General features: G+C 38.0%; 1 protein-coding gene across 8 annotated transcripts in view; it reads left to right on the top strand.

The window, feature by feature from the left end:
- Positions 1-25,504, top strand: part of CCDC171 (coiled-coil domain containing 171) — a 314,999-nt gene that overhangs the window by 6,892 nt on the left and 282,603 nt on the right. For 7 of the 8 annotated variants that reach the window (XM_058695287.1, XM_058695289.1, XM_058695288.1 and 4 more), the window contains 4 exons: positions 9,838-9,973; positions 20,100-20,274; positions 22,899-23,089; positions 25,114-25,245. In XM_058695287.1, the coding sequence (XP_058551270.1) occupies positions 9,838-9,973; positions 20,100-20,274; positions 22,899-23,089; positions 25,114-25,245 (634 nt within the window). The remainder of the gene's footprint in view (positions 1-9,837; positions 9,974-20,099; positions 20,275-22,898; positions 23,090-25,113; positions 25,246-25,504) is intronic. The other variant, XM_058695291.1, reaches the window with a different exon arrangement.

Below are 25,504 nucleotides of genomic sequence, written 5' to 3'. Positions count from 1 at the left end.
CGCCTGGAGGAGCAGGCAGGATGCTTCACAGGCACCAGAACAGTCTGTTTTCCCTGGTTAACTCATCCATGAGAGTCAGAGTGTGTGTGCTTTCTCCTGTCCTTAGAGAATTGCTTATTCGTTTCTACTTCTCTAAATCTTTTGTCCTCATATTTCTGCGGCTTCACATTTCTGTGTGGTCCCTCCTTTGGTCAGCCCTAGTCTCCGTGGCTCTGGTTCTTCCTTCTTGCTCCGGTGGTAGTTCACGACTTCTGGTCAGGCATTCCTTTGGTTTTAGCTCCCATCCCAACTGTTTTTACTTGCAGTTTGTATTCCAAGAATTGCTGTTGCTTGTCTCTTTTGCACCCCGGATATCAGCCTTTGGGGGAGGTGCCTACTTTTGGTTGATTCACCTCTAATGTGAAAAATATAAAACTCTAAATCTGTCGTGTAAAACTGAGTCACTTTGGGGAGTGCAACCCAAAGGGTGGTTTACAAAGGAACAAGTACAGAAATTGAAAGTGTTTAGAAACTTTTATAATCACGTAACAGAGTAATTTTCTGTTCGTGGAATCTGGTAATAAAACACTTGGGGTTGTATTTTATCTGTTTTTAAAATTGCGCATTTAGTTACTCCTTTTATATATATTTTAGGAGCACCTTGGTGGCTCAGTCCGTTGAGACTCTGACTCCTGATTTCAGCTCAGGTCATGATCCCGGGGTCACGGGATTGAGCCCTGCATTGTGCTCCATGCTGAGTGTGGAACCTGCTTCAGATCCTCACTCTCTCTCTCTCCCTCTGCCCCTCTCCCCTGCTCATGCTCCCTCTCTTACTCTCTCTAAAAAATTAAAACATATTTTACATTTTAGAAGAGCATCATGTATGGGGTTGAGGAGAATAGTGCTGGCGCATGTTTAGTTTGAGAAGAACTGATCTAGACTGCCTTTTCAGCCAGGATGTGTGGGTGGGGCAAAGACCATGACTAACATGTACTTCAACTATAAATAGGATTTGCTATAGAAACATTTTCCACCTATCTTTAGAAGCTACCTTAAGTCCTTTCCGGAGAAAGGTAGGGAATAAAATATAAACTTTTTATTTTGCTGAAAGCCTTTTCACTTTTGGAGGGAACATTTTACCACATAAATATTTATCTGCCATGATTTTTAATGACTAAATCATTCTTTAGAGTTCTAGAATCTGGTTAAATGAAGTTAAACTTTGCTATATACCACTAATTTACTTTTTATTTCTATAGATTTTCCTTTTCTGAACAATTCATAGAAATGGAATCACACAATATGTGGTCTTTTGTGTCTGGCTTCTTTCGCTAGGCATGTTCTTCAGGTTTATCTTATTGTTGACAGGAATCAGTATTTCGTTTCTTTTTTATTGCTGAATACTATTCTGTTGTATGGATATAGCACATTTTGGTTACCCACTCACCAGCTGATGGACATGCAGGTTGTTTCCACTTTTTGGTTATTATGAAAAATACTGTTATGAACATTTGTGTACAAGTCTTTGGGTGGAGGTGATTTCTCTTGTGTAGATTCTTAGGACCAGCATCACTTCATTGTACAGTAAGTTTATGTTAAATTTTTTTTTTAAGTTTCTTTACTTGAGAGAGTAAGAGTAGAGGAAAGGGCAGAGAGGGAGGGAGAGAGAGAATCCCAAGCAAGCTTGTCGCTGCCAGCACAGAGCCTGATGTGGGGCTTGAATTCACAAAACTGTGAGATCATGACCTGAGCCGAAACCAAGAGTCCGGCAGACCTTTAACCGATTGAGCCACCCAGGCATCCCTATGTTAATTTTTTTAAGAAACTGCTAGGGGTGCCTGGGTGGCTCAGTCAGTTAAGCGTCCAACTTTGGCTCAGGTCATGATCTTGCAGTTTGTGAGTTCGAGCCCTGCGGCAGGCTCTGTACAGACAGTGTGGAGCTTGGAGCCTGCTTGGAGTTCTGTGTCTCCCTCTCTCTCTCTCTGCCCCTCCCCTGCTCAAGCTCTGTCTCTCTCTCTCTCAAAAATCAATAAATGTAAAAAAAACATAAAAGAAACCGCTAGATTGTATTCTAAAATGGCTGAACCATTTTACATTTCTACCAGCAATATATGAGGGTTTTAGTTTCTCCACATTCTTGCCAATACTTATTTTCTGATCTTTTAAAAAAATTTATTTTAATTCCAGTGTGGTTAATTAACTTGATGTGCTATATTAGTTTCAGTTGTACAATATAAGTGATTGAATTTTTTTGATTGACTTTTTGATTATAGCCATTATAGTGAATGTGAAGTGGCATGTTATGATTTTAATTTATATTTTCCTAATGAGTAATATGTTGAGCATCTTTGTATGTGCTTTTTTTTTTTTTTTTGCCATTTATATATCTTCATTGGTGAAAAGCCTATTCAGATCTTTTGCTCATTTTTAAATTGGTTGTCTTTTTGTTACTGAGCTTTAGGAGTTTTTTATATATTCTGGATACAAATCTTTTATCAAATATATAATTTGCACATATTTTCTCCCATTTGTTGCCTTGGCTTCATTTTCATTTTCTTTCTTTCTTTCTTTCTTTCTTTCTTTCTTTCTTTCTTTCTTTCTTTCTTTCTTTCTTTCTTTCTTTCTTTCGAGAGCCCAAGTGCGTGTGTCCACATGCGGGCAGGGGAGGGGTAGAGAGAGAGAAGGAAATCCCAAGCAGACTCCTCACCCAGCATGCAGCCTGACCCCTGGGCTTGATCCCATGACTGACTGGCTTACTGACCGACTTGACTGTGAGATCCTGACCTGAGCCAAAATTAAGAATTGAACACTCAACCCCATTGACTTCATTTTCTTAATAATGTCTCTTTGAAGTACAAATGTTTTACATTTTTTTAAGTCCAGTTCTTTTTTTTTTTAAGTGTGCTCCATGCCCAACGTGGGGCTTAAACTCACAACCCTGAGATAGTGTCACATGCTCTACTAAATGAGCCAGCCAGGCACCCCTCCAATTCTTTTCCTTTATGGACTATGCTTTAGGTTTCATATCTGTGTATTTATGAAATCTTTGCCCAACTTAAGGTCATGAAGATTTTTCTCCTATGTTTTCTTCTAAAAGTTATATAATTTCAGTTTTTACATTTAGGTCTGTGCTCCATTTTAAGTTATCTTTTATGTATGGTGTGAGGTAAGCATCTAAATTAATCTTTTTGCATGTGTGGATAGCCAGTTGTTTCAGAACTATTTGTTGATAAGACTGCTTTTTCCCTATTGAATTGCCTTGCCACCTTTATTGAAAATTAATGGGCCAAATATAAATTTGTTTCTAGTCTCAATTATGGTACATTGATCTACATGTCTTTTCTTAATTTAATTCCATGCTATTTGTTTGATTACTGTAGCTTTGTAGTAAGTTTTGAAATTAGGAAGTAAAAGCTCTCCCGTTTGTTCTTTTTAAAGATTGTTTTAGTTATTCTGAGTCCTTTGCTTTTCCATGTAAATTTTAAGATGAGCTTGTCAATTTTTTACCAAAAAAGCCTTCTGGGATTATGATAGGGACTATGATGAATCTGTAGATCAATTTGGAGATGATTGCCACCTTAATGGTACTGACTCTTCCAGTGCATGAATGTGAATGTGCATTGTCTTTCATTTATTTAAATCTTTAATTTATTTAAATAATAATTTGTATTTTCACTATAGAAAGCTTACACTGCTTTTGTTAAATTTAATCCTAAATCTTTTTTTTTGATGCTATTATACATTGAGTTATTTTTTTAAATTTAATTTTTGAATTGTTCATTGTTAATATATGGAAATGTAATTGATTTTTGTATATTGATCTTACATTCTGTGACATTGCTAAAATCTTTTTAATTCCAGTGTTTTTGTTTCTTAATGAATTTCTTAGGATATTCTTAAAGGATCATGTCCTTTGCAATTAAAGATAGTTTTACAGGGGCGCCTGGGTGGCTCAGTCGGTTAAGTGTCCGACTTCAGCTCAGGTCACGATCTCACGGTCCGGTCCGTGAGTTCGAGCCCTGCGTTGGGCTCTGTGTTGACAGCTCAGAGCCTGGAGCCTGCTTCCGATTCTGTGTCTCCCTCTCTCTCTGACCCTCCCCCGGTCATGCTCTGTCTCTCTCTGTCTCAAAAATAAATAAACGTTAAAAATAAGTAAATAAGTAAATAAATAAAGATAGTTTTACTTCTGGGGTGCCTGGCTGGCTCAATTAATAGAGCATGTAACTCTTGATCTCAGAGTTGTGAGTTCAAGCCCCACATAGGGGCATAGAGCTTACTTAAAAAAAAAAAAAAAAAAGACAGTTTTACTACTTCCCTTCTAATATATATTCTGTTTGTTTGTTTGTTTTCTTTCTGCATGATTGTACTGCCTAGAACCTCCAATAGAAGTGGACATCTTTGTTTTGCTCCCAGTCTTAAGGGAAGCTTTCAGTCTTTCACCAATAAGTATGCCAATTGTAGGTTTTTCATAGATGCTTTTTATCTGATTAAATTTTCTTATATCCCTAGGTTGTTGAGGTTTTTTTTTTTAATGTATTTTTTTAACATTTATTTATTTTTGAGAGAGAGAGAGACAGAGTGTGAGTGGGGGAGGGGCAGAGAGAGAGGGAGACACAGAATCTGAAGCAGGCTCCAGGCTCTGCGCTGTCAGCACAGAGCCTGATGCGGGACTTCAACTCACGAAACATGAGATCATGACCTGAGCCAAAGTCGGATGCTTAACCAGCTGAGCCACCCAGGCACCCCAAGTTTTTTTTTTTTTTAAATCACAAATAGGTATTTAATTTTGTCAAATGCTTTTTCTGTATCTATTAAGATGATTGTGTAATTTTTGTCTTTTAGTAAAATGGTATATCATGTCAATTGATTTTCAGACATTAAATCAACTTTCTATTTTTGGGATAAATCCCACTTGGTCATGCTGTGTAGTCATTTTAAGATGTTGTTGGATTTGGGGGGCGCCTGGGTGATTCACTCGTTTGAGCATCCAACTTCAGCTCAGGTCATGATCTCACAGTTTGTGGGTTCGAGCCCTGTGTCAGACCCTGTGCTGACAGCTTAGAGCCTGGAGCCTGCTTCGGATTCTGTGTCTCCCTCTCTCTTTGCCCCAACCCCGCTCGTACTCTGTCTCTCTCTAAAAATAAATAAACAGAAAAATATTAAAAAAAAAGATGTTGTTGGATTTGGTTTGCTAATGTTTTGTTGAGGATTTTTTGCATCTCTATTCATGAGGGAAATTGGTCTGTAGTTTTCTTTCTTGTGATGTCTGACTCACTTTGATCTTAGGTAATGCTGGGTTAATAGAATGAGCTGGAAAGTGTTTCTTCCTCCTCTAAAGTTAGGATTGGTGTTATTTCTTCTTTAAATGTTTGGTAGAATTTACTAGGGAAACCATCTGGACTTGGGCCTTGTTTTTAGATTTTTTAAAATTATAAATTCAATATCTTCAGCTGTTATGAGTCTATTCAGATTTTGTTCGTTTTGGGGTTAGTTTTGATAATTTCAGTCTTTCTAGGAATTTGTTCATTTGATCTACATTGTCTAACTTGGCATACAATTGTTCGTAGTATTTATTATAATCCTTCTAGGTTGGCATTCCCTCTTTCATTGTTTATTTTTATAATTTGAGTCTTTTCTCCTTTTTGTCAATCTAGCCAAAGATTTATCAAGTTTGTTAATCTTTTCAAAGTACAAAATTTTGGTTTCATTGGTTCTCTCTATTGGTTTTTTAGTTTTATTGAAAAAAATTAACTTTACATATATACGTTATTTAAAGAATCTAATGTTCTACAAGACTTACTGCTATTAGGAAAAATGACAGTACTAATTTGCTTGATCACTGTCTTGATCCCTAGAAACAATCATTTTCAACTCTCCAAGATGATTTATATTTAAAAAAATTATTATTAAAAAAATTTTTTTAATGTGACCCTCAGAATTTTTTTTTTTTTTTTTTAAATTTTAGAGAGAGAGTAGGGGAGGGGCAGAGGGAGAAAGAGAGAGAATCTTACCCAGGCTCCATGCTCAGTGCAGAGCCTGACTCAGGGCTTGATCCCACGACTCTGGGATCATGACCTGAGCCTAAATCAAGAGTTGGATGCTCAGCCAACTGAGCCACCCAGGTGCTCCTTAAAAAAATTATTTTTAATTTTATTTAAAATTCTGTACTTTCTGTGTTGAAGTATAGTTGACACACAATGTTACATTGATTTCGGTACAAGATAGTGATTCAACAAGTCTATATGTTATGCTATGCTCACTAAAAGTGTAGCTGTAGCTACCATCTGTCACTATACTCTGGGCAGGGGCCAAGCTAATCTCTGTGTCATTCCAATTTTGGTGTATGTGCTGCCAAAGCGAGCACTGTCACCATACTCCGAGATGATTTTTAAAATCTGTATCTCTTAAAAATTTTTTGAAGTTTATTTATTTTGAGAAAGGGGGGGGATGAGTGGGGGAAGAGTAGAGAGAGGGGAATGAGAATCCCAAGTGGGCTCTGTGCTGACAGCAGAGAGCCCGATGTGGGGCTCAAACTCATGAACTGTGACATCATGACCTGAGGCGAGGTTGGACGCTTAACCGACTGAGCCACCCAAGTACCCCTGTATCTCTTAAAATTTTTTTATATTGGTATTAGATTTTTCAGGTTTAGCCATTATCTATTGACTACAGAAGATCATAATTTCATTTTCATTCATGCTTGCCTCCTTTTTCTGTCCCCTTTATATTTATTAATATTGCAATCTTGGTTAGTTTTCAATGTTTATGGTATTATAATTTTGGAAACTTTCTAGTTGAGCCTCTGAGCATTTAGTTTTTTCTCTCTTGTACATTGTTTTTCTTGGATTTGATAATTGTTTCATTGATTGTTTAGTTTGCTTAATTTCTATGAATTTATCATGACTTGAACCTCATGTTCCAACCAAGTTATATGATAGTTGAAATATTCTGGTTTATTTTTAATTTTAATGCCAGCATACTTCACATACAGTGTTATGTTAGTTTCACTTGTACAATATAGTGATTCAGCAATTCTGTACATTTCTTAGTGCTCATCCTGATAAGTATGTTCCTAAATCCCTTTCACCTGTTCCACCCATACCCCGGAAGTATTCTGTTGTGTTCTGTTTGCATCTTCTTCAAGAAATCACTCCTGGAAGCTGTGGCCAGTCCAGTACTCCAGCTGGGACAGATTGCCGTTTAGTGCTGTGCTTTATTGGCCAATTATTACCTGGTGCTCCTTTCTTTACCATCCTGGAAGTCCCTTTGCTGCCTTTTTTTTTTTTTTTTTTTTTAGGTCTTACCCTACTTTTGGGATCCCCTGTCTTTCTCAGTTTAGGTCCTTATTTTAGTGGAATCTTCCATCAGCCACTTCATAGGAGGTAAATGTTTTGGTGCTTTGTAGGTATGAACTAGAACTTTCTCATTCCCTTGTCTTTGAGAAGTAACTTGTTGGGCATAAAATTCTAAGTGGAAATTATTTTCCCTTGGAATTTTTTTTCAGGCATTCAGGAGATTTTTCTTTCACATTTACTTATTTGGCCTTTCTTTTCTTAGTTTGTGTTTTGATTTCCAAGAGTTCTTTTTTTTTTGTTCTCTGATTATTTCCTTCTTTATTACATTCAGTTTTTGTTTTATGGATATTAGACCTTCTCTTTTTGTCTGAAGATATGTTTTTTTCCCCTTTTTAAAGCTATCTTTCCCCTGCATAGTCTTTGAGGTCTCTTCCCCTACCCCCACAATTTTGTCTCTTTCTAACTCTTGCTTCCTAACTTCTGGTGATCCTTAGCTGTCTGTTCACATTTAAAATAGGGGGATGCCTGGGTGGCTCAGTCGGCTGAGTGTCCAACTTTTGATTTCACGTCATGATCCTAGGGTCATGGGATTGAGCTCTGTGTCGGGCTCTGTGTCGGGCTCCACGTTGAGCGTGCTGCCTGCTTGGGATTCTCACTCTCTCTCTCTCTCTCTCTCTCTCTCTCTCTCTGCCTCTTTGCCTCACTCACGCTCTCACTCTCTCTCTCTCTCACTCTCTCTCTCTCTCAAAACAATAAAAAATAAAAAAAATAAATGTAGAGGGGTGCCTGGGTGGCTCAGTTGGTTAAGCATCTGACTTCAGCTTAGGTCATCATCTCACGATTAGTGAGTTCAAGCCCTGCATTGGGCTCGCTGATGTCAGTGCACAGTCTACTTCAGATTCCCTGTTTCCTTCTCTTTGTACCCCTCCCCTGCTTGCACTCTCTCTCTCAAAAATAAACAAACATTAAAAAAAATGAAGGCAGGGCCTATCAAGCTGATTGGAAGCTCAGTGGGTAAGACTTTGTGTTTGTGGCATTCTCTGTAGGATGATGTAGTTAAGCTGTTCATTGGAGAACCCCTAGCATCAGTGTCTTTAGGTCTTTTTCACCTTGCTGGTTAGATTCTCTAGGGAAGATCCTTCCATTCTCTCCTTGGCTGCCATTGTTCTGGCAGGCAAGATGTTTTGGAAGACCTGGGCTCTCACTTATTACATAATTTTTGACTTGAGTCTCCTATTTTTGGTGTGAGGTTTTACACCATTTGTATCTGATGTCTCTAATCCAGAGACCTTCTGTTTTATCCTCTCCAGGGAATAAACCCTTACCTAGTGTTCTGCCAGAGTGGGGAAGAGATTGGTACCCAGTTGTGTCATGTATAGGGTACAGAATCTGAGGATCTCATTTGTTTGGCAGACTTTCAACCAATTATCTGGTTTTCTGCTCTACTTTTATCCCATTTGCAAAGCTGTTGTCAATTAATTGAGCTTTTGGGGGCTCAGGTGTAAATCAGGTTGCTTTCTCCACTTTTGGCTTTATTTAAAAAAAATTTTTTTTAACGTTTATTTATTTTTGAGACAGGGAGAGACAGAGCATGAACAAGGGAAGGTCAGAGAGAGGGAGACACAGAATCTGAAGCAGGCTCCAGGCTCTGAGCTGTCAGCACAGAGCCCGACACGGGGCTAGAACTCACGGATCGAGAGATCATGGCCTGAGCCAAAATTGGCCGTTAAACCGACTGAGCCACCCAGACGCCCCCCCCCCCCCCCCCCCGCCGCCCCCGACTTTTGGCTTTAAATTCAAATCTCTTATGTAAATCAATGACCACTTATCCAACTGCTTTCTAACTTCTAATATGTTATTACTATTTTCTCATCTTATGTGTTCTTTCTCCTTGTGGATTTTTCTCTCTTAATTCTCTTTGCTGATATTTTCATTAACTTTCTAATTTTAATTTTGGGGAGAGAGTGCTTTAGTCTGCTGTTATTTTTTTTTTAATAAGTTTATTTATTTATTTTGAAAGGGAGGGAGAGAAAGCGCAAGTGGGGGAAGGTCAGAGAGAATCCTAAGCAGGCTCCATGCTGTCAGCACAGAGCCTGACGTGGGGCTTCATCTCATAAACTGTGAGATCATGACCTGAGCCGAAATCAAGAATTGGATGCTTAACCAATTATAACTGAGCCACTTAAGCACCCCTGGTCTGCTGTTTTTAAGCCTGAATCTATATTGTTACTTACACTCCATTTTGTAATATGTATTTATTACATTTGCGGTAAGTAAAATATAGTATTTAAAAAAATAAAAAGAATTCAATATTTTTCAAAGCTACACAGCTTGTGATAGGATCATTCTTTAAGTACCATCTTGAAATGGTGGTTTCTTTCTAGCCGTACGCTCCTTTGTATTTCTACCTAGATTTTGCGATCAACATTTTTTATTAGGTTGTAAATTTCTTTAGGGCAAAAACTGTATCATGTTCCTTGTGATTTCTGAAAAATAAGTTATTAGAATATCAGAAATGCTAGAGATTATACTTAGAATTATATTTTACTATCTCATTTTATAGGCTGAAGAATGCCTCCTCTGATGTAAAACAAATGTTTAAAAGTGAAACAGACTTGGATATTACTGCTGATCTCAGAAAGAAACTTCATCGGGCTAAGAAAGAAAAATTAGAAATAACAACTAAGCACAATGCAGAGGTAGAATTTTGTTCTCTCAAATAATGTTAAAAGCAGAGTTTGATTATTTTTGATTCACTTCATGTTATAGACTCCATGTTTAACATCCCCATGACATTCTTGTGCTTAAAGAGAATTATAAGAAACAGGTTTTTTTTAATACAGTGGAATTAAAGTACTTAGTTTAATGAATTATGTTTATTTGTATGTTGTCTTAAATTTATTTTAATTAATGGGTTAAACTTGATAAAAAATTAATTGATGAATGACTGTAGTGACTAAAGGATTTGTAAATTAGACATTTTTGAAATTTTAATTTAGTTTTTTATGGCTCAATTGTGGAATAGTCTTAAGTAGATTTGAGTATGGAATTTTTTTTCTAGGAGAGAGAGCAAGAGAGAGCGTGAGCATGAGTTGGGGAGGGGCAGAGGGGGAGAGAGAGAGAGAGAGAGAGAGAGAGAGGGAGAGAGAGAGGGGGAGAATCTTAAGCAGACTCCACACCCAGCATGGAGTCTGATGTGGGGCTTGATTCCGTAATTCTGGGATCATGACCTGAGCTGAAATCTAGAGTCGGACACTCAACTGACTGAGTCACCCGGGTGCCCCATGGAATTTTATTTTATTTTATTTTATTTAATTTATTTATTTATTTATTTTTTTTCAACGTTTTTAATTTATTTTTGGGACAGAGAGAGACAAAGCATGAACGGGGCAGGGGCAGAGAGAGAGGGAGACACAGAATCGGAAACAGGCTCCAGGCTCCGAGCCATCAGCCCAGAGCCTGACGCGGGGCTCGAACTCACGGACCGCGAGATCGTGACCTGGCTGAAGTCGGACGCTTAACCGACTGCGCCACCCAGGCGCCCCGAAATTTTAAATTACAGTGTAATTCAGGGGTGCCTGGGTGGCTCAGTCGGTTGAGCATCTGACTTCGGCTCGGGTCATGATCTCGCAGTTCGTGAGTTTGAGCCCCGTGTCGGGCTCTGTGCTGACAGCTCAGAGCCTGGAGCCTGCTTCAGGTTCTGTGTCCCCCTCTCTGCCCACCCCTGATTGTGCTCTGTCTCTCTCTGTCTTTCAAAAACGAATAAACATAAAAAAAATTAAAAAAAATACAGTGTAATTCATAAATTATCCTAGTTTATTTTTGTATTATTATATCATTATATCTTTTATTAGTATGTATGTATATGTATAAATAGATATTTCATGTTATATGTATATATTTTAAAGATAGTACTTTCCCACTAAGATAATTCATAAATTATATGTTTATGTCTCTTCTGTCTGTTGTATTTTTCTCTGTTTTCTTGTTTTTCTCTGTTTAAATCTTTTTTTTTTTTCTCTGTTTAAATCTTACAAGTTCTTTAAGCTTAGCTTAGCCTGGTGTGGTGGGAAGAATATCAAGTTACACAAACCTGGACTCATTCCTTGGCCCTTCCATTTACAAGATATGTGACCTGCGAGTTATTTATCCTGCTCATCATTGTTTTCCTACTGTGAAATGCTGGTCTCAAAGGGTTGTTGTGATAAGGGAAAAAACATTTATAAAGTGTACACTGTAACGGTAGCTGTAATTTATTGATATTTACACATAAACAGTGTATTTACCTTCCTTCTTTGTTAGATTCTGATGCTGTCCTGTCAGGAAACCTTTTAAAACCTTCCTAGGTGAAACTAATCACTCCTCTCTTTGCTCTCCTACATCCTGTTACCGTTATAGATATTTTGGACCTAAAACGTATTTCATGCTTACCTGCTCTTCATTCGTCTAAACTTCTTGAGAGCTGGAAGCAATGGCCATGCTTTGTCTCTGTATCTTCCATTTCTCACTGACACATAGTAGGCCCTCAGTGGCTGTGTGCTGAATAAAAAAAACCAAACTTTTTTTCAGGTTATTTAAGGAACAGTAGCTTCTGATTAAAATAACAAGCCATGAATATATGACTGTTTTATTTGTACTTTCAGTGGCAATTGAGGTAATTTTAAAGGGTAATTGAAGTAATTGCTTTTATTTGCATTGTAATATTATATACTGAATATGAAGTGATATTTGTTAAATGTATGTTATTTATAATCTTCAAAATTTATTTTTCAAAACCAAATGTACATTTTACTTGAGAATAATTGTGTCATTATAGATAATCATTCATCTATACTCTTTCACAACTATTCACAGGTGTCATCAGAAGTCTCACTTAGACCATACTATTCTCTCCCTCTTTTTTTTAAGTTTATTTATTTATTTATTTATTTAGAGAGGAGAGAGAGAGAGCGAGCAAGCACGGGTGAGGGGCAGAGAGAGAGGGGGACAGTGGATCCAAAGTGGGCTCTGTGCTGACAGCAGAAAGCCCAATGCAGGGATCAAACTCGTGAACCACAAGATCGTGACCTGAGCCGAAGTCGGATGCTCAACCGACTGAGCCACCAAGGCACCCTGCACTATTCTCTTTTATTTGATCAGAATGTTTTGAAATATGTGTTCACATTAAAGAGATAGGAAATTATTTCAGGGAAGAAAGATAATTCTCTCACAATAGGCAGTTACAATTGGTTCAACTCCAATTTCATATTACTATTCATTTTACTGTTTCAGTTATTTGTTTAGATAATTTTAAACTCATATAGTAATTTTTTTTAGCCACATAATCTCTAAATATGTCCCATTATAAAGCAAGGCAGAGAGGAATGAAATTATCTAAAAACTAAGGCCATATATTAGCTTTATCAGATACTTCCAATGCTAACACACATCATGCTGGTGATCGGCCTAAAACATCTTTAAAATCTGGGCCACCCAGCTGGCTCAGTCAGTAGAGCATGCGACTCTTGATCTCAGGGTTGTTGAGTTTGAGCCCCATGTTGAGTGTAGATATTACTTAAAAATAAAATCTTAAAAAAAAGTCTATGTCCATTAGTGGATGAATTGATACAGAAAATGCATGTGTATATATACACACACACACACACACACACAGAGGAATGTTATTCAGCCATAAAAAAGAATGAAATCTTGCCATTTGTGAAAACATGGATGGATTAAAAAAAATTTTTTTTTTAAACATTTATTCATTTTTGAGAGTGAGACAGACAGAGCATGAGTCGGGGAGGGGCAGAGAAAGAGGGAGACACATGAACAGAAGCAGGCTCCAGGCTCCGAGCTCTGAGCTGTTAGCCCAGGGCCTGACGCGGAGCTCGAACTCATGGACTACGAGATCATGACCTGAGCTGAAGTTGGACGCTCAACCGACTGAGCCACCCAGGCGCCCCAATATGGATGGATTTTGAGGGCATTATGCTAAATGAAATAATTGTCAGACAAAGAAAGACAAATACAGTATGATCTCATATATGGAATCTAAAAGCAAAAACCAAAAAAACAAGCTCAGATACAGAGAACAAATTGGTCATTGTCAGAGGTGGGGTGCAGGGAGTGGGCAAAATGAGTGAAGGGGGTCAAAAGGTACAAACTTCCAATTATAAAAGAAACAAGTCATGGGGCTGTAATATGCATCATGGTGATTATAGTTAATACTATATTGTGTATTTAAAAATTGCTAAGACAGTGAATCTTAAAGTTCTTATAACAAGAAAAAATTTGTAATTATGTACAGTGACAGATGTTAACTAGACTTATTGTGGTGATCATTTTGCAATATATACAAAATATGAAATCACGTTGTGCACCAGAAACTAATACAATGTTATATGTCAATTATATCTCAGTAAAAATAAACTAAAATACATATCTTTAAAATCTCTAGGAATTTTATTGTTGTGGGTTCTTGGATGAGTTATCTAATTTTTCTGAGCCTCAGTTTTCTTTGATAGGTATGGAAAGACCAGATTTCTGTTGAGATTTACTAGTAGGCAGAGGGTATGGAGAGAGGGATTGCTTGTAAGACTCACTGCTTCCAGATGAGACTAAGTTGTGTTGATGTGGATGATTGGATGGGACAATGCCACAAGATTTTCAGTGTTGCTGTGGTTGTTAGAATCATTTGAGCACAGTAATACAGATGTGTGAAATAGGATATGCAAGCATGAAGCTATTCAGATGTCTCCTTGGCTGAGACGGTGATGATAGAGCAGGAAAATCTAGAGAAATGAGAATGGGAGAGGATAAAAAGAGCAAAAAACTTTCTTTAGCTAAAAGGTCCTGGGAACTTAGGACCGACAAAACAGTAGACTTTTTAGGCCTCAGGACCTGAAGATACTGTTTGACTGATCCAGCCAGGCCCCTTAGGAGTAGGGGTTCTTAAACTGAGGTCCTTAGAAACAGCGAAATCAAGGAATCCATGTACTTGGATGGTTTTATTAAAAATAAAATTAAAAATTTTTTTACATTGATTTGTTTTTACTTAATTCATTTTGAGACAGAGAGACACAGAGCATGAGTGAGGGAGGGGCAGAGAGAGAGGGAGACACGGCATCTGAAGCAGGCTCCGGGCTCTGAGCTGTTAGCATAGAGCCTGATGAGGAGCTCGAACCCACCAACCGTGAGATCGTGACCTGAGCTGAAGTCGGACGCTTAAAATTGACTGAACCACCCAGGCACCCCTAAAAATAAAAAAATTATATTTGATGTTTATTACCCTCTAACTCGCATTAAGCATTTCTTTCAGTTATGAAAGGCATAACCCAGTTAGCCCTCCTTTAATAAGCCATAGTGGTATTAGCAGTACTTTTGACTTTATCCTCACTGGAAGTCACAGACCTACAATTCAGTTATAGAAGTATTTCACAATATTGTTTATACTTGCCACTACTTTGAAACGACAGTGGTTGTTAGACCTGTAAGTAGAGCTTGTTGTTCGGTGTGCTATTAAAGAAGTACATGATGGCATCACAAGTTTGCTTTTGTCTTATATATTTGATTTTATACTTGGGTTCTTCTTGTGTGTTTTATTTTATGCATTTAATTACATTATCCTGAGAAGGCTCTGCCAGATTGCACAGAGGGCCATGGCATACAAATTGTGAAAAACCTTTCTTATAGAGGCTGAGGCATGCTCTAGGGGGCATAAACGTAGATACGGGGGATGACATAGTCGGTTGAGCGTAAAGGTGTTAAGGAACGCAGACATGTTTTAAAAAGGAGGGAGACATCATTTTGTGGCTGTTGCATGTATTGAAGCTTAAGCGAGAAAACAATCTCATGGGCAGAGGATATGTTTCTCTTAGCTGTGTGGGTAGCTGAAGAAACCAAATATGGTCCAGTCAGGAAAAAAGAGGGACGTTAATAGAGGGAATTGGTTGTACCCATGATGGAAGACCTAGGAATCCAAATAGGGAGTGATGAGGCCATTCAGGTTAGTAAGAGCAGGAAGCCCCCACCACCTCTAGGCCAGAGGGCAAGTGGGAAGAGGTGATGTGATCAGAGTCCTGAAGTTGGGGCTGTCTGGTGGAAAGTAGAGCCATGGTAAGGCCTGTTCAGTGTTGGGGTGTTGGAGGGGAGGGATGGGGACATGGACCTCAAAAGAGTGCAGCTACCGCCAGAGATGCTGCTGGAAGTAGAGCTATTTGGCGGTGGAGCATGGGAATCATGTAATGGAGTAGAGCGGCTGAAGGGGGTTGGGGAATGGATCTGAGATCAAACGAGCTGATGGTTGGCAGTCCACATCTTATGCTTCAGCGTTATCACCCTTATACTCGTATGTAACTCCCATACGGTAGTACCTTCCGGGCTGCAACTCAAATACCGTCTGTACAAAGGTGCTCCCACACTCACCAAAATGGGCTTATTGGTCATTGCGTCCATCTCACAAATGGTGCATATCGTCACTACTGGGTCTTTATGTTGGGTGCCTCATGAATTTAATGGAAAAGTTATTACTACCAACATTTTTTTGTATGATGCCAGAGGGGAGGGGCAAAGAAAAAAACCACTAATATATATATATATATACATGTCTTTTGAGCACTTGAAATGTGACTAGTCTGAATTAAGATGTGCTGTAAATGTAAAACACTAGATTTCAGAAACTTGGTACAAAAAATGCAAAGCATGTCACGAATCATTTTTCATAGGATTACATGGGGAAATAATGGTAACCTTGGATATATTGGGTTAAATAAAGGATTAAAATTAATTCATGTATTTATTTTTACTTTTTAAAATACTGGTACTAGAAAATTTAAAGTTACGTACGAGACTTGCCTTATGTTTCTATTGGACAGCGCTGCTTTAGATGGCTGCCCATGTCTTTAATTCCTATGTACGCCATAATCAGACACCACCACAAATACTGGGGGTCAGACTGCTATGATTACTACTGTAATCCTGGTACCTACCGAGTCCTGCGCTGGTTAATTGCTACCACTTGGACTTTGCCACTCTGGAAGTCCATTATTTCCATCGAAACTGGGGAGTTCATTTCACTTGTGATATATTCCACCATTATCTCCACCATCTCCTGTAATCTCTGGCACATAGAGATTAGCTACCAGAGTTTTCGAAGGGTGCTTACGTTTTCCACTCCAGTGTATTTTATAGCATTTAATTAGGAAAAGAATATCCTTTGCACTCTTGAAGAGGATGTAGTCGGGGAAAGGGGAGGTTTTGGTTTGCTCACGATGAAATCACACCCATCTCCTTAAATCTCCATATTATGTCAGGAAAGTACTGGCATTTTGACTTTATTAAGTGATTGTAGGCTGGTGTTAAGTTCAGGTTAACAGTCACCCATCCTAGTAAACTGTTGGAACTAGCTTATTAAGTCCAAATCAATCCTATGTATGTTCTGCACATTCCTACTAATACAAGATTAGCAAGATTTTGCATTTGTTTTGCTACATAAGCTATTTTTCCTGGAGCAGGCTGCGTATTTCTCCTCCTTTGGCACACTAACATCTGGGTCAATCTATGGTGACAAAGAGTGGTGGATGTGGGTCTTCGCAAATCCTCTTGCAAGGCAACTGTTTCAGGCGCACACGTTAGTAAATCTTTAAGCAAGAGGCTTAATAATAATAAGCAAGGCTAATTATCCCAGGGAGGAGAAGCTGCTTTTGCTGGTAAGGATGTGTAGGGGGATTTGGAAGTTTTTAATTTTCAGGTTTGTCTAATTCCAGAAGTCCTCATCCCATCTCCTACCTTCCTACTTAATGCCCAACTGATACATACTATCTTAACATTAGAAACTTGGTGAAACTCTTCATTCAACTTGTAGTGTAATTATGCATTCCCCATAATTAGATTTTGTGTGTGGTCCTTAACCTTGTCTGCCAGGGGGTGACAAGATATAAGAGATTCTTTTAAAGTCAACATAGAAACTCTGACTTTCTGACTGTTTGATCTGAGCTTCTAAAGCTCTGAGATTATCATTTTGTTTTTATCTAAGTTTTCTAACATAGTCACATTTAGCCTTCCTGCTCTACAGGTCTTGAAATAAACAATGCTGCCCTAATGGTTAGGTGCAGTTACTACCTCATTTCTTCAAGGCTTGTCCTCAAATGACATTTTATTCTAAACTGCACGTGATAATTTAACAAGTTGTGATCCCACCGTATGCCATGGGTCACTGCAAAAGTATCCCATTTCTGCCTGCAGAGAGGTCTTCACTGATTGATAAGAGGGACTATCCAGAAGGATTTGAAGCAACAGGGGAGACAGACGCTGCTGGAGGTAGATCCTGAGCTACATCTAGAACCACCCTGGCTTCACTACTTCTGCCCTTATAAGTGTATCACAGGTGCTTCCTATTGGCCAAACGTGAGAGGCCAGTTGTCAAGGGAGCCTGGGAAATGTAGTTCATACAATACAGAGCAGAGCTGTAGAAGAACAGGGAGGGGATCTGAGGGCAAACTGGTGAATGACTGGCACGACTGGAAATGCCCAAATATTAACAACTTTATTCTCCTTGGGCATTAGTGGGGGAGACAGTGGGCAGGGCGGGATGCAGTGATTCTGAAACAAAGTGAGTTATCTTGAATATGTAATTAAGATTCTGTGGTTTTATTCTTCACTATTAAAGGATATTTGTCGGGGCGCCTGGGTGGCTCAGTCGGTTAAGCGGCCGACTTCGGCTCAGGTCATGATCTCACAGTCTGTGAGTTCGAGCCCCGCGTCGGGCTCTGTGCTAACAGCTCAGAGCCTGGAGCCTGTTTCAGATTCTGTGTCTCCCTCTCTCTGACCCTCCCCCGTTCATGCTCTGTGTCTCTCTGTCTCAAAAATAAATAAACGTTAAAAAAAAATTAAAAAAAAAAAAAAATAAAGGATATTTGTCAATTCTTGTTTTGTAAGTGTGTTTTGAAGACATTTACTTTTCTAAAATTTCTTAAAGACAAAGCATAAGAGACTCTTAAAAACTGAGAACAAACTGAGGGCTGATGGGGGGTGGGAGGGTGGGGAGGGTGGGTGATGGGTATTGAGGAGGGCACCTGTTGGGATGAGCACGGGGTGTCATATGGAAACCAATTTGACAATAAATTTCATATATTAAAAAAAATAAAATACAATTTCTTAAAGATAAAATTAGTATTTTTTATTCTTTATATGTGGAAAAAGGTGTAACTCTTGCTGTACTCTACGTAATAACAGCTACTTGTGGTAATTTCTGAGGCTGCCCTTCTGAAATTCTTTTGTCTTTTCTTATCTGATAATGGGACTGTCTTTCTCTAGCCTGGTATAGTAGCTCAGTGCTTTCCTACACGATGCCTTTCTAGCATTGTCTCTCATCCACCATCTCTTTCTCAACTGTCAGCAATAAATAATTATGCTTTTCCTTGAGCTATCATAACATTTTTACCTCTTTTAGAAAACCTATTCCACATGCCTTTCTATAACATTTCATTATTTGAGATCAGGGACTCCATAATGTTTTTATATATTTCTCTGTACTTGACACATAGGAAGTGTTTTTTTTTTTTTTTTAAATTTTTAATGGTTATTTATTATTGAGAGACAGAGACAAAGCACGAGGGACAGAGAGGGGGAGACACAGAATCCGAAGCAGGCTTCAGTCTCCGAGCTGTCAGCACAGAGCCCGACGCGGGCTCGAACTCACAAACCGAGAGATTGTGGCCTGAGCTGAAGTCGGACGCTCAACTGACTGAGCCACCTAGGCTCCCCGACACATAGGAAGTGTTTAATGTTATTTAATGAATTATTGATTGGATTATAGAATTTTAGAGTGGGAATGTGCTTTATGAATCATTTAGTTCTGACTCTCTGACCTATCTTCTGTCATACTACTCATGGAAGTATATTAGATAAATTAGATCTAGTTATTAAGTATCTAGTTGTCTAGATATTAGATAAGTTAGATATTCATTAAAATCCCTGAAAAATTGACACTTTTATTACTTTATGCTCCATCAGTAATGTCATAACAAGAGAAATAATATAGACAATATTTATTGAAGTATACTTTGATGCAATTTTCTTCTTAAAAAAAATTCGTTTATTTATTTATTTTGAGAGAGAGTGTGAGTGGGGGAAGAGTAGAGAGATGGAGAGAGAGAAAGAGAGAGAGAGGATCCCCAGCAGGCTCTGTGCTGTGAGCTCGGATCCCGACTCGGGGCATGATTTCATGAACTGTGGGATCATGCCCTGAGCCGAAATCAAGAATTGGGCACTTAACCGACTGAGCCACCCAGGTGCCCTGATGTAATTTGCTTCTTGATTTCATTTAAAGAATAGGAAGAAGAGAGGGGAGAATGAATTTTGAAGTACTTAACTATGTTCATGCATTTTTTCACTCCTTATGACTATTTCTGATGAAAACTTGCAATTATTCAGGGGTGCCTGGCTGGCTCGGTTGGTAGAGCATACGACTCTTGATCTCGGGGTTGTGAGTTCAAGCCCCCAAATTGGGCATAGAGCCTACTTAAAAAACAAACAAACCAAACAACAACAAAAAAACCCCAAAAACCTTGTGATTTCTCTTTATTTTTGTAAGATCATATAAGAATTTTTTGTTTTTATTTTTTTCTCCAGCGGATTCTCTAGAATTAGAAAACTAATGAGTGTCATTTGGTGAGGCTAGTGCTTCTTTCCCAGTCTTCTAGAAAAGTATAAATTGATAAATTCTTGTCTTATAAATATTATAGAAACAAATTCCTCTAAGACATTTAAATGTTTGCGTGCACGATCTCATCATCTTGGTGACATATTTTAATATTGGTTCATGATCTCGAAATCTGTTGTTAGCTGGCAAGCTATGAGAGCCAGATTGCCAAGCTGCGATCCGAGGTTGAAAAAGGAGAGGCATTGCGACAAAGTCTGGAATATGACCTGGCTGTTGCTAGAAAGGAAGCTGGTCTCGGAAGACGGGCTGCTGAAGAAAGGTTAGCTGAGGCACATAGGATCCAAGAAAAGCTCTGTGGTAAGACTAGTTTTATTTTTCCCCATGCTGAGGGTTTTACCCTTATTGTATATCATTGCTCCCTGTTGGGTGTGTTTACCATCTAGGGTCAGAGGTGGGGTTTTGAATTTTTGGCCTTTGATGGACAGACTTTGCTGCATGGGTATAAAGCCTTCTATAGTATGTGAACATTCATCTACTTTGCATTGATTTTTTTTTTTTTTTATGTTGTATATGTATGGAAAAAGGGATTCAGAATTCTTTTAATCACTTTGTAGAGCAGTTGTTCCATGAATAGTCAATCAGCAGAATCACATAGAGCTTAAAAAAAAAAAATTCATAGGCCTCCTATCACATGTAGTCTGAATGAGAATTTCTAGCTCAAGAGAATCTATATGTTCAAGGAGCACTGCAAGTGATTCTGTTGATTAGCTAGGTTTGGGAACCATAGGGTCAGAGTGTGGTGCCTAAAGAAGAAAAAGGCAGTGGATTTAATCCTCAAACACTGTTATATAGCATATGAACACTTAAAAATCTTTTAAGTATAATATATGTAAAGAAATGTGCCTAGTATAAGTGTATAACTCAGAAGAAGCACTCATATCATGAAATGGGAAATTACCAGCAGTCCTTCCACATGGATAACTACTACCTTTTTTTTTTTTTTTTTTTTGAGTTTATTTATTTATTTTGAGAGAGAGAGAGAGAGCACAAGCAGGGGAGGGGCAGAGAGAAGGAGAGACAGAATCCCAAGCAAGCTTTGGGCCATCAGTACGGAGCCCATGTGGGCCTTGAACTCACAAACTGTAAGGTCATGACCTGAGCCGAGATCAAGAGTCTGATACTGAACCGACTGAGCCACCCAGGTGCCCTTACTACCCTGATTTTTAATAGCAAGGATAAATTGTGCCAGTTTTTTGTACTTTATATTAAATGGAATCATATAATATGTACTCTTTTATATCTGGCTTCTTTCCTTCAACATTGTGTGTGAGTTTATTCATATTGTTGTATGAACTTTGCATTGATGCTTAATATTATATTGTATGACATACCACATTATATTTATCCATTTCTGCTAACGGGCACTTGAGTAATGTCCAGTTTTTGGTTATCAAGAATAATGTTGCTATGAACATTCCTTTTTTTTTTTTTTTTTTAAAGATTTTATTAATTAATCTCTACACCCAAAGTGGGGCTCGAACTCACAAGAGTCGCATGCTCTACTGACTGAGCCAGCTAGGTGCCCCAATGTTGCTATGAAAGTTCTTGTACGTAGCAGGTCTTAATTAAAAGAATATTGAGCATGAATTCAGAAGATTTAGGTTTAGGTCTTGGTTTTACCACTTACTTACTGATATTTGAACTTAGGTTGTTTTAAGGATGAAATGAAAAAAAAAAAAAACAAAACAAAACCGAAAGTATTTTATTAACCACGTGGGACTGAACAAATGTTAAGCTGTAGTCATTGTAAAGGTTCTGGTCCCTAACTGTGGCCAGCTGTCTTAGGTTATTGCCATCGGTCAGAAATATTTTTGATTACCTCTGGCATTTAATAACCACACCACTACCTGGAACTTAGGAATATAAGAATTGAAAGGCACTAGATATACAAGTTAATGACTTTTATTTAATTATGAGGAGATTGAAGTCCAGAGAAGATAGGATGTTATTTTCCTGATGTCAAGTGATTTCAACAGACACTTTACAGAGGAAGATAAAAGAATAGCCGTTAATGAAATTAAAAATTTTTTTCTTTGAGTTTATTTTTGAGAGAGAAAGAGAGCAAGCATGAGTGGGGGAGGGACAGATAGCGAGGAGACAGAGAATCCCAAGCAGGGTCTGTGCTGTCAGTGCAGAGCCTGATGTGGGGCTTGAACTCATGAACCATGAGATCGTGACCTCAGTTGAAATCAAGAGTCAGACGCTTAATCGACTAAGCCACCCAGGCGCCCCCAACCCACATTTTTTCTTAAAAGATTTATTTATTTAAGTAATGTCTACACTCAGTGTGGGACTTGAACCCTGAGATCAAGAGTCTCATGCTCCGCTGACTGAGTCAACCAGGTGCCCCCCCCCCCCAAAAAAAAAACCCCACAACATTTGACTTATTTTCTTGAGTAGGAGAAAAAGCAGTAGAATGTAGCTGGTACTATAGGTACACCTAAACTTGGGCATGCTTCTAGGAATATGTCATATTGGGGCGCCTGACTGGCTCAGTCGGTTAAATATCTGACTTCGGCTCAGGTCATGATCTCATGGTTTATGAGTTTGAGCACCGCTTTGTGTGAACCCCGCTTCTCTCTCTCTCTCCCTCTCTCTCTCTCTCTCTCTCTCTTTCTCTCTGTCTCTCACTCACTTGCACCCTCACTCTCTCTCTCAAAAAAAAAAAAAAAAAGGACAATGTCATACTATTTCATGGCAAAATCACCATTGTCTGGAGGGGAAGAAGAGATTAAGAAATTAGAGAATAGATCGTTCTGAAACAGTGAGCTTTCCTAGAGCTTACTGATGGGAAGTGGTTAAATCTTTTGTCCTAAGATCATGCTGTAAATGGAATCAACTCCAACGCCTAGGTGTTTGAACTCCTAGGGATTTAATGTGTGGTTGGAAATATACCTATTATTCTTTTATATTTTTAACAGCTCAGAATGCAGAACTTCAGGGAAAGGCAAATGAGATCGAGAAAGCATTCCAGACTTCCCAGCTGAAATGGAAAGAAGAGTGCAGAAGATTTGAACGTGATTTGGAGGAGAGAGACAATATAATTCAAAATTGCAATCGAGAACATGATTTACTTATGAAAGAAAAAAGCAGACTAGAGAAAACTCTACAGGTACCTTATTTTTATAAAGGATATTTTCTATATTCATTGAGATGTGTTACATGTTATTTGAAGCTATCCTTGGAAAGGAAAATAACTACCAGAAATCAAGAAAATCTGGTTTCCTCTCACCCGCCCTCTTTCCCTCTCTTTCCTTTCAGGAGCATTTTTGTGGGTCTCTTTTGTAATATGCTTTAGCAATACGTTAATATGTACACTGCCTCTTTTATGAAAAACAGTTTGAGATCTCTGATCAAACTAAAAGAACTCAATTTATGTGGGATTATAAGATGAGAACCTATAGCCCTTTAGGTCTAGTAGCATGAAAATTTAGAATTTTAGAAATGTGGGCCCTAGATTTAGGTCTGAATATCTAATAGATACAAAAAATATTTATGTCTCTGATGTAAACTTCATTATCTATGTAGAGCCCTTTCTATTTAGGCATGACATCAAAAATATTTGATGACCTTTTACTGAGCTATTTATTTTCCCATTTTTTCCTTTTTTTCTTTTTTTTTTATTCTCTAAAGTAAAAGTATGACTTAAGGTTGAATTTGCCTACACCTTAAAAGATAGCTTTTTGATTGCTTATATTTGCCATTTTTTTTTTTTTTTTGAAGCACCAGTTTAAGGTAAAAAATACATGATAGAAATGCTTTATATTTGCCACTGGCATATATGGCTTTCCAGAATTCTGGAAATCTTTATTAAAAGTAATTTTACACAAGCATTTAGTCAGTGTAAAAGTTTCAGTATAAGGGTTCCATGGCATTGTCAGCAGATCTTCTGATTTTCTCCATGTCAGACACAGTTTGTCTCTTGTCTTCGTGTGATGTTCCCAGACCGTAGAACAGTGCCTGGTATGTGCAAGGGCTCCCTTAGTAGCTGAATGGGGGGAGTCTAGGTGCCTACTGGTGCTCCAAGTCCCTGGGTGGCCCTGTATAACCTTACGTCTTGCGGCTACGGCTACGTGGAAAGAAACATAATGGCAGTAGCCTTCCTTAATAGTCCATCAGCCTGCACCTCAAATTATAAGATCTTTCTGTGATCTTGCCTAGCTACTGGATAGGAGAACTCTGCTTAATTTTATGCTATTGGCTTTGAACTGATCTGCACAGACTTTGCGGGTATTTGGGGTTGAATAGGAGTCACACTATTTCAGCAGAGGGGAAAAAGCTCGAGTCCCTTTGTGATGGTTTCCATTAGTGAAAGTTATAAGGGTAATCTTTATTATGCAGATCCCTTCTGTTTATTTAGACTCAGAAGGCTTCTTCTCATATAAGCCACAGACTCTTTCTCCTTGTGTTAATGGGAACTTAGTTTTAAACCCTATAGATTAGAAAATTGGGCTTCTTGGGGAACCTGCATTTTATATTTTTAAGAGTTTGAACCAAATTAGATCTTGTAAATGTAGTACAACTAGGAAAACCCAAAAGAAAAGCCTTTTGCAAGTATTATCTGTAGAACTAGAAATTAGTTGCAGTCGAAACCTTAAAAATTTTTTTTTTGACTCTTCAAATTTTTAACATTCTGATTTGTTGCACAAAACTCCTTCCTTCTCACCTTTGGTAAATACAGATTCTCTGTTAGATTTGTACGTAAATTACCAGGAATAATCCAGTTTGTTCATAGGTAATTAGATCTTTACATGTTACCTACTTTACGTGTAGATTTGCATATAGATTACATATAATCTACTTTGTTTTTGTCTCTGTGTCATATCATTTTGTTCAAACCTCTGAAGTTAAATTTTTTAGGGAAATTGTGTTAAACATATGCCTCTCTCTCTTTCTTTCTCTCTTTCTCTCTCTCTAACGTTGTTTAAATTAAATGGATAACCTTAGTTTCTTATTCACATCTACATTCTGATGATCAAAACATGATATAGTTCTATTAATAATTTTAACATAAATTATAATGAGTTTTAGCAGTCTGTAGATAAGACGAGCCCTTTGTATGCTTAAATTGGGGCTGAAGGAAGAAAGATGACTTTCACTGACCTAATAGTAAAGCAAGATTTTATTCATATAAAGGAAGCATTGGAAAAACATCAGCAGGAGAAGAATGAGATGGAGTGTCATATCAGGGAGACAACATTGGAGGAGTTTAGATTACAAGCAGAACAATGGGAAGCAGAAAGAAGAGAGTTACAATTTATAGTACAGGTATTTAAAAAATAATAATTCAGTTCCTTAAATGTCTTTTTAATGCTTATGATACTAAAGCATTAGTGCAATAGTTGGCTAGCTTACTCAATGCAAAAATGATTCCTAGTCTTTGATTTCTGGAAGGCCATGTTTCATTTGTAGTTACATGATAATATGGGCAACCGTTACCAGTAGATACTATCAGAATTAGAGTAGGGCGACTTCGTTGCACAAATTATGTGATTTTGAGAAGGACATATATACATTTGGTATTTTA

This window comes from Neofelis nebulosa, chromosome 12 (genome assembly GCF_028018385.1).
Source record: "Neofelis nebulosa isolate mNeoNeb1 chromosome 12, mNeoNeb1.pri, whole genome shotgun sequence".
In the NCBI taxonomy this organism is placed as follows: domain Eukaryota; kingdom Metazoa; phylum Chordata; class Mammalia; order Carnivora; family Felidae; genus Neofelis; species Neofelis nebulosa.
The sequence above is the reverse complement of the archived record's forward strand: the minus strand, read 5'-3'. Positions and strand labels throughout refer to the sequence as shown.